Source organism: Simochromis diagramma, unplaced genomic scaffold (assembly GCF_900408965.1).
Source record: "Simochromis diagramma unplaced genomic scaffold, fSimDia1.1 OVJJ01000159.1, whole genome shotgun sequence".
Classification (NCBI taxonomy): Eukaryota; Metazoa; Chordata; class Actinopteri; order Cichliformes; family Cichlidae; genus Simochromis; species Simochromis diagramma.
In genome coordinates this window covers 3,964,442-3,974,306 of record NW_024387197.1, presented here as the reverse complement: position 1 = coordinate 3,974,306, position 9,865 = coordinate 3,964,442, and the positions used below count along the sequence as shown (strand labels likewise).

Here is a 9,865-nt window from a genome sequence, read left to right as displayed (position 1 = left end):
GCTACAGGCCTTAACAAAATCCCAATAGATGAGTTATAAATAGCTTTAGACCCTCTACAGTTGTTGTCATGGGAGAGTCTATACTCAGAGGTCAAAAACTTTTTTATATCCTTAGAGGAAATGCACTTTAGCACTGGCTTTGTTTTTCCAGTGCAAAGTTTGCCACTTAGCCTTTGAGATAAACAAAACTGACCAAAAAGTTGGGAAATTCTTGTAACCATGAGTGCAGTCAGTCTGCTTTGTGATAAATAAAGCACAACTTCTCTTATGGGTTTCATATTTGCTTCAAAGCAAACAACTGAACTTCCACTGCTAAAGTTGTAAACAGTAATAGTCCATTAGCAAAGACCATTTTAACAGACGTCACAGGTGTTACTGGCCACATTAATTAACAACCCGTACCCGAATAGAACAGATCCTTTAATTAGTTTAATTAGTAACAACTGTACTTAGTTTCTATTTCATGCCAAATATTTCAAGACCAATGTCATAGTATGACTACAGTATAAGAATAGTTACCGACCTGAGGCCCGGCCTGGTTTATCCCAATAAGCAGCTATTTATCATTTATCATGAGATTTGGTTCTCATGTAGTGACTTTTCTTTAACTTTACTGGACGCCACTAGTGCCATCATCATGTAAAAATTTGCATATGTCCAATGTCAAAAAGGTCTATCCATCCCATTTTACCAGCTTGTGTGTTTTTTCCCATCAAAGCTGTCCTTGTGTGCTCTTTTATGCAAGTCTTGAAGTGCAGGTGCACCTGAAAAGCTATCTCCCTGGCAAAAGATAAGAAAGGGGGCCACACACAGCCTGAAGCTTGTGGCAAGAGCATTTTATTAAAGAGAAAATCCTCCAGTGTGACAGCCATCAAAATAAGCTGACCCAAGGAAGGCCTTCCTGCCTAAAATCTCTGTTTCAAAACCTCTGCTGTACTTGCAAGTTTGAGGGTCTTTTCATTTCAGCCTCCTGCTCAGAATAGACAACTAACTACAAAACTACATATCATTAATCGTTGGAAGTTTTCATATCCCATAAGTTTTAGCACAAAGCCAAAGCTCATATTATCATATTATTGAATTTTCCAAAAGATCGCGTTGCCCAAAATACGATGTGTTCCACGCTGATGTAATGATGTCCAAAAAAAATATTCTGACATACTTTCTGTTCTACTTCCAAGCAAACTTTGAAGCATAGCCAACAATAGATCAGATCGTGGCAAAGTCATATTGTGCATAACTTTTTTAGCTGTTTGCTGTTACTCACTCTACATGTTTTTGTCCTCCTTTTATGCTCTGTCCATCAGGGGGTGGCTTTTATTTTTGGGACATGTCTGTCGGGACCAGCGGAGCGCAGCAAGAAAGAAGGGGACGGACAAAAAAATGTGTTTTTGCCCCTCTGTGTACAGAGCCTTGAGAGAGATGTAGAATATTAAAATGATCCCAAGGTTGAAGAGGTAGTCGACCATCAGCACTCCATCCTAGTGTTGCATGATTCTCTGCAAGTGGACTGTACATCTTTGATATGATCATCCTTGTACATCATTTTGTTTGATCATTTTTGGACTTTTACAGACACTAATATTGTGCAACACTAATGCTCTCTTTGAAAGAAGAAAAGAAAAAATATTTCTGGTTTTATGGCTCAAGAGTTGTACAGGATTTCATTGCTGCATTTCAACATGTTTACCTTTTCTAAGCCTCTTCACCTTTTGGAAAAGCCAAAGTAGACTGCAATTGCTTTTGTTCTTGTTGAAATATTGATTTAATTCAATTGCAGATTGATATTTAAGTATCAGCAGTCCGTCCACTTTGCTGAATTGAGCTGATATCTGCGACCTTTCATATTTTATCTACAGCTAAATTTCCCCCAGAGAAAAATGAAAAAGAAGACTTGAGACTGATGAACTTCCTGTTTACATGTCAGTCATTTATCTGCTGAATTTCTTATCTCCTAACTTAATGAAAGACTGAATGATGTACCAAAACTATTATTTAATTTTTTAGCTCCTGAAAGCCAAATAAATAGTGGTGGATCAGGAGCAGATCTGTGATTAAAAACAATATGTCAACATTATAGTATTAAATTCCCAAAAGCCAAAAGCTAAGAACACATTATCTCTTTACACTGGTACTTGGTTATGTCTTAATATTTCTTCTTTTTTTAACAATTAGAATTTTATTTAATATAACATGTTGCAAAAACTAAAAAGATAACAGGTCTCAGGCTTGGAAAAAAATGCATGTGTAGTGTATTTTATGTACATTTCTTCACTTCCAGTGCATTTGTCTGCTTGTAATATTTTCTCTCACACGAGGCTTTAAGTTCTGCTGTTTTCATGCTTTATCATTTGGATTATTCTGTTACCACCCAAGGTTTAGTTTGTCCCATTTTTGCTTTTCTGTTATTGGTTTATTATGTTTGTTTTTAAAGTATGTTAAGTAACTTATTTCATTTGTAAAAACATGTTGATATTTATTACCATTGTACATATGTCCTTATTTTTTATATGTGTATAGACATACACAAATAAAGATAGAGATCTACTGGAGGTGTGCGAGCTGGTTTGTTGGGTGGGGAGGGTCAATTACAAAAACCTTTATTAAATAGCATATAATGTACATTTTCTGTTTTCTTACGCTTTTTTTATGAACATATCCTACATCAGCCATGCCCAGACTTGAGAGTGCTTTGGCCCATTTAAAAACCAGGAAATCCCATGTGGCCCACCCAATCTTTAATCTTCACTCTTATCAACATAAAACAGAGAGAGAGAGTGATTCCACGAACATTTTGATTAAAAAAACATATCACAAGCTGTTGACTATAAATTGCTAATGATACCCAGTCATATGCAAAGTGTGAAGGCCAATGTGTGGCCCACCTGCCACTGGGACACTTACATACATAAACAGTTGCATAAATAAATGCATAACTGTACATACTTGTGAGTAATTTCAATCTGAATTTCTGTTATTACTGCAGCCTACCTGTAATACTTTCAACCCACATTTGGGGATCACTGCACTGGATAATCCTCGTTTCTAAGAGAGACTGACCAGTTTTTCCAACCTGAACAGCATGATCCAGAATAAATAACTGGACCAATAAAGCCCTCAAGGAAGTGTTTAAAGAGGTTGTTTTGCCTGCAGATGCATGACAGGAAGTCTTTTGTGAGTACAGATATCCCCTGCCAGTGACCATTAGAAAAATGCAGGTTTAAGGGTCTTCCATGTTAACTTTACTTGTCAGACCCAGGAGCTATGCTCATACAGTCTATAGTTGGATTTAAAAAGTAACTGTAGTTGGAAGAAGGTGCAACAAACCCCATCAAGATGAATATTAGACCATGTTTACAATTCAATTCAATTTTATTTATATAGCGCCAAATCACAACAACATTAGCCTCGTAAAGTAGACCCTACAATAATACATACAGAGAAATATAACCAACAATCATATGACCCCCTATGAGGAAGCACTTTGGTGACAGTGGGAAGGAAAAACTCCCTTTTATCAGGAAGAAACCTCCAGCAGAACCAGGTTCAGGGAGGGGCGGGGCCATCTGCTGCGACTGGTTGGGGTGAGAGAAGGAAAACAGGATAAAAGACATGCTGTGGAAGAGAGACAGAGATTAATAACAAGTGTGATTCAGCAGAGAGGTCGACTGGCACATGTTGAGTGGGAAAGGTGACTGAAAGGAAATGACAAGCTGCAACATACAGCACAAGTACTGAGTATCACAGTAAGCGTATATAGCAACACATCCTACCAGAAATGTATGGTTTAGTTATTACTTAACTACTGAGTAACTATTGTATTACTACAATCTAAAGTATGACTACAAAACTGAGTGGAAAATCTGAACATTTCAACAAGATGGGGTAATTGTTTATGCACCAGATAAGGAATCGGACTACTTCTTTAATACACCATCCGTACACTGAGTCTGTCATCCCAGCACCATGCTGTGAAATTATATGAATGAAGAAGAAAAAGATGGAGGGCCAAGAACATGTTTGCATAGAAAAGTTCCTGTCTTAGGTTTGTTATTTTGGACAAGGAATAACAGTAGACTGTCAGAGACATAAAATAAAAAGGAATGGGTACGAGAAGGTTTAAGGCAGCAAGCAGTTAGTTTATGAGCTTACTTCACTTAATTTACTTACAAATTTGGATGCGATCCTGTGAGTAGCAAAGTACACCCCAAAATTCAAATGTTTGTGGAACTTCAGCAGCAGAGTTGGCAAAAGTACACATCAGTAATTAAGTAGAAGTACAATAAAATTATATTAGTACATGGGAATACAAACTTTATTTTAGTCTACATTTTATTTCTAATACATGTACTCAGCTTGAATCACTTAATAAGAACTTGAGCAGAGAAAAAGAAGAATTTTTAAAAGGAGCTCTATTTTCTGTGGCTACACTGTAGAGAGTCATTTGGCTCCACACCTAAACCAAGAACTGGGTACAGTCAGGGGTTAAAGTGGGATTCAATAGTTAGGGAAACCCTAAAGTCGCTTACAGAGTGGAGAAAAGAGTCACATCTCACAATGATTTTTATTGAGGGTCCTAGAAGATTTTCTTAATGTACAGGTCATGATCAGCTGACCTGTGCAGACACAGTGTGCAACAAACTGCACACAAACAGTTTGTGTGTTTGCTGATATTTGTTGAGTTAAAAAAAAAAATTGCATTTGAAATTACCTTCCACGTTACTCCTTTTATGCTTGCTCCTATTCTGTAGGGCCAGCTAGATGCAGAAGTACCATAACCTTGACATCATCGTCCTGTTGCATGACCTAATTTGGGCTTTAGCTGTTGAACAGATGACCTCACATTAGACTCACATTAGGAGTTCACGGTCAACTCAATGACTGCAAGTTGCACATATCGTGTGGTTGCAAAACAAGCCCAACTCTTTGCCCCTCCACCATCATGCTTGACAGTTGGTATGAGGTGTTTTATTTTGATATGCACTGTTTGGTTTTCTTCAGATGTGGGGGTATGCACTGTGGCTAATCATCTTGATTTTGGTCTTGTCCCCTCAAAGGACATTGCTTCAGAAATCTAGTGGTTTGTTCAACTTTCAAACCTATGCTGTGCTGCTATGTCATTTCTCTTGCTAAGCATTCCAAACAAGCCATAGTTTAGTCTTTTTGTAATTGCACTGGCGTCCACTCCTGGGAAGATTGTGGCATTGTGTTAATAAACAACTGAAACCTCCAGATCTGCAAACTGCTCAAATATCTGCTTTTGTAGAGATGCTCACACTTGCTGAAGATCAGTTAATCAAATGCATTTGTACCTAGATGCTATTTAACCTCTTAAGCAATAAGAATGTACTTAGTTTTCCACAGAGCTGTGAAAACATTCTTCTTGACATGACATTTATTATACTAAAAAACACAAAATGCATAGATTGTTGCTGAATTTGCATAAAAGATAAATTTAGATTCCTTGACAGCCAAAATTCTGTGTTGTGTCTTTACTGCTCTTATTTGGGTTTTTTGTGCGTATCCTGATTTTTCAGTTGACACTGAATTTGCAACTAAAACAGCTTTAACTCTTCTAGGAAGGCTTTCCACAATGTTTAGGAGTGTGTTTATGGGAATTTCTGACCATTCTTGCAGAAGCAAATTTGTGAGGTGAGAAACTGGACAAGAAGGCCTGGCTCCACTCTAATTCATTGTATAGTTCTCGCAGTTTTGACCTCAGTCAAGTTTTTAAAGACCTTGCTTTGTACACAGGTGTGATGTTGGAACCGGAAGGAGCCGTTCCCCAAACTGTTCCCACAATCAGGAAAATGAAATTGTCAAAAAATGTCTTGGTATGCTGAAGCATTAAGGGTTCCTTTCACTGCCACTAAGCCCATCTCCCGATAAACAACCGCACATCATAAAACCCCATCCACCAAATTTTACACCAAACCCAGACTCTTTCATCGTAGTGCAAAATAAAGACATAATTTGTCGCTCCAGAGAACACATTTCCACTGCCTTAGAGTCCATTGATGTCGTGCTTTACACCACGGCATCCAACGTTTTGCAGTGCACTTGGTGATGTAAGGTTTGGGTGCAGCTGCTTGGTCATGGAAACCCATTCCATGAAGCTTTCCACACACTGTTCTTGAGCTTATCTGAGGGCCACATTTACTTTGGAGGCCAGTAGTGACTGACTCTGCAGAAAGGCGGTGACCTGTGCGCAATATGTGCTTTAGCATCCGCTAAAGTGTTTGGAACACCTGAATTCAGTTTGGATGGATGAGTGAATGCTTTTGGAAATATAGTGTGGTTCTTGCCCTATCCTGTGCTGCACAAAAACAACAGTGAAGCTTCCCTCTGACTTGTACAGCCTTTCCTGGTGTCAGCAGAAGAAGGCACATGCTTCATGTGGTCGGCAGTCCCAGCTGTAGAAAGAGGCTCAAAGTTGCATCTGATCTCAGTGTACTCAGCTGCATCACAGACTCTCAAACCTCACAAAAGGAGGAGCCCTGTGTGTGTTTGAGATTGTTTGTGTGTGGGTAGGGTTTACAGAGCTTTTCAGCAGTAGACCACTGTTCACCCACCTGTTTGGGGTTATATATTTGTTTAGGCTTACCGAGCCTTCTTTTAAACCATTATAAAACACAAAAAATATGTTAATATAAAAAAAATATGCATTAAATATTGCTTTTCCCACTGTGGCATTCATTTTGGGCTTTTGTTTTAATTTTTTGGTGGAGTGTAAATGTAAATGAAAGCTTTGTGGTCAATTTACTACAATTTTACAATTTAACTGTGAAACCATGAGCAGCCTGTGTACCATGCTTCATTTTCTGACTCAAAGCCCACATCTTTATCATGTGTGTGACAATAAATAAGCAATTTTCAAGAAGAAAATGCTAAAAGCACAGGAGCCTGTCTACTTACAGAGTGGATATTTAAATTTGAGAGAGATCCAGTTAAGTTCCAGCAGCTGGGCTTCAGAGCACCCAACAGCAGATGTGGCCCTGCAGAGTTGAGGGAGTACAGCAAGAACGCTGTTAAAAATAATAAATAAAATGAAAATGAATAATAAAAAAACAAGTTCTTTTTTCCTAGGCTACAAACAAATGTTTGCTTCGTAAAAGAAACTTTTTTAATATCAACCCTATTTTCTCTGTTGACGTTAGACAGTCACGTGGTATCTCTCTTTCATTTCAATTGGCCAATTCATATTAAACGAGTTCCGGCCGCTTTCAAAGTGCTTGAAAATACGGAAGTTAGTTAGGCCTCTACACTTTGTCAGTTGTTACTAATATTTTTTCTATATTTTTTTAACTGAGTCATTTTTATTCATATTTTAAATTTCCCAGCAATATACTTAAGAATAAAATAAAATAAAATATATAACTGCAGTCACGAACGTTGCTGACAATTTCGCGGAGGGATCTATACGCGGTCTCTGGCTCTGGTGTGGAGGGGGATTTGAATCGCCTTCTGCTCTTTTTTTTAAAGTCTTTTTATATTGTTATAAACGTCCGTTAAGACAGTTGTGTTCTTTTATATATTTTTTAACGAGAGACAACCAAAGTATCTAAATCCACAAGGTAAGATTTTAAACTTGTTGTCACTGTAGTGACACCGCCGCTGCTACTACTGTTAGCCAGCGACGAGTAAAGTCTTCACAAACTAACGTTATTCGTGTGGGTTTAATATTTTGTTGCCCGTTGCTAGTGCTAACCCAGGGAGATAGGAATGTAAGCGCAGCTATCCGCCGCTCCTGACCATTTCTAGTTCTTTACTCATTACACGCTGTTACTGTGGAGCGTGTGCAAATGCTCCTGAGTAAATCTTCATGTGTTTGTCTGTGTTAGCATGCCCCTGGAGGGATTTCTTTTTGTAACGGGTGAAATCCTGTTCTCAGCACTCGTCTAAAAGCACGCGTTCCATCAGAAATCATTTGTTATGGAAATGCATGCGACTTAGTCGCGTGCTTTTGTTATCCATGTTTCCTCTAGGACCTTCTACCTGTCCTTGTGGTTCTCTTGCACTTCATTTATTAGTCGTGCTTATGTTCTCATTGCAGATGGCTACAGCAGAGATCAGCACTGTCCCCTGTGAGGGTGATCAGGAGGGAGCTGTGTCGCCTCCCTCAGTAGAGGACACCCCCTCAGTTTTAAATCAAACCTCAGCCCCCCTGAATTTTTCTGAGCTCACCCCGAGTCAGTTTGGCATCTCTGTGCAGAGTTTTACCCCAGCAGCATCATCAAATCGCAAAGGTGAGAGAGGACGGTTCGTTATTTGGCTGCAGCTGCTGTTGCTTTTAAACTGGTGGAGAGCAAGTAAAGGTGTCCAGAGCAGGTTATATGGACTTGATTGAGTGTTAGTCTAGCACCAAGCCTCTCTCTCTCTCCTGACAGATAAGTCTCGTCTAGCACAGCTGAAAGCCAGGCGGAGGTCCAGTGTTGGCGTCCGGGGCTCCCCAGAGACAAATTCTCTCATCTGCTTCATGGCACAACAGAAGAGGAAGACTCCACCGGCATCCCAAACTCCAGAGGTGAGATGCTTCTCGGGTTGCAAATCTGGCATCTGTCATATCCTATTAGAGTGCCAGACAGTTGTTCAGACTGCTCTGGCTTTCAGTTGGCTGGGATCAGTATGGAAACTGACATAGATTACTGGTACAGTGCACAACTGTACAACATGCTTTGTCTGTCGTCCTTTATGAGACGCACATGAAAATTGTCACAGCCGCTGCTGCATACATACTGACGTACCTATAAAAGCTGGAATAGCAACACAGTTGTGTTATTTTGCCTCTGTACATAATCACATTTTCAGATTTCAGTGTTGGTGAGCCTGTCCCAGCTGTCACAGGGTAAGAGCCAGGGTACACCCTGCACACTGTGGACTAACTCACGGATAACCATTCAGGGCTCGCAAAATTTCAAAATCCCTGATAGCCCTTCGGGCAGGGACTCTTCAGTTTTTTGTAGCCCAAAATAAGTTTAAGTAGCCCGAATAAAAAAAGAGAGCAATTTTTTTGATTGATGTTTTGTTTCCTGTTTTGTTTCCTTTACAATATTATACATTAAAGTATAATATTGTAACAGAAACAAAACATTACTCAAAAAATTGTTGAAAAACAAATTACAACATTGTATAAAAATTACAGTCATCAACTCAAATACTTGGTTCTAATTGAACAGAAATTTCTATGAACTTGTAAGAACTGTGTAGGACATGAATCAGTCTGTGTCAGATCCTGAATTTGAAATTTCCACTGAAGTCACGGGTAAGAGGCAAGTGGAACCAAGATCTAGGCCATTTGCTTTTTGAAGTTTGCAAAGACTGCTAAATTTTGCCAGTGGTAGTTCACTCTTTGCAACATAGTACGCTGTTCTAAACAGATTTTTCAGGTTTATTTTTAGTATGTTATTTGCAATTGGTGTTTGTTCTGGGAAAGATATTGCAGACTGAGCAATAATGCATTTCTTGCATTTCTCATGGCTTCTAATGGGGGCCTTTCTTAAAATTACTGGTCCCAGTAACAAAGGCGCTTGTCGACTCAGAAATCGAGAGAAAACCAACAACACACCCGGCAGAACATTATGTTATTTACACGGGTGCACATAAGTGGTCCGCATGTGCGCATTCGCTGTCAAAATAAAAGACGCGCACCAGATAAGAAGTTGCAACACGCGTTTGCGTCCATATAAAAAGCAGTGTTTTTGTCCGCTAGAGTGGGATTTTCACAGCACATTCTGCACCACATCTCTGTGCGTTCATCATTTGTTTGAAGCCAGCTCACCTCCTGCAACTACTTTTCCGAGAATACGCGCTTCTTTTGTGGTTCGGACTCCTGACATTTCTTTGGAGGTGGAGGAACACCAAAGTA

At 39.2% G+C, this 9,865-nt stretch overlaps 2 protein-coding genes across 3 annotated transcripts in view; both read left to right on the top strand.

Annotated features, from left to right (window-relative positions):
• Nucleotides 1-1,360, top strand: part of sema4c (sema domain, immunoglobulin domain (Ig), transmembrane domain (TM) and short cytoplasmic domain, (semaphorin) 4C) — a 105,220-nt gene extending 103,860 nt beyond the window's left edge. Inside the window, exon 17 of the mRNA XM_040049969.1 lies at nt 1,308-1,360. The gene's annotated coding sequence lies outside the window, so the exon portion shown is untranslated. The remainder of the gene's footprint in view (nt 1-1,307) is intronic.
• A 5,902-nt stretch (nt 1,361-7,262) lies between these two features.
• cdca2 (cell division cycle associated 2) overlaps nt 7,263-9,865 on the top strand; it is a 39,042-nt gene continuing 36,439 nt past the window's right edge. Inside the window, exons 1-3 of one of the 2 annotated variants that reach the window (XM_040050135.1) lie at nt 7,263-7,574; nt 8,054-8,246; nt 8,388-8,524. In XM_040050135.1, the coding sequence (XP_039906069.1) occupies nt 8,054-8,246; nt 8,388-8,524 (330 nt within the window). In that variant the 5' untranslated portion in view covers nt 7,263-7,574. The remainder of the gene's footprint in view (nt 7,575-8,053; nt 8,247-8,387; nt 8,525-9,865) is intronic. The other variant, XM_040050136.1, reaches the window with a different exon arrangement.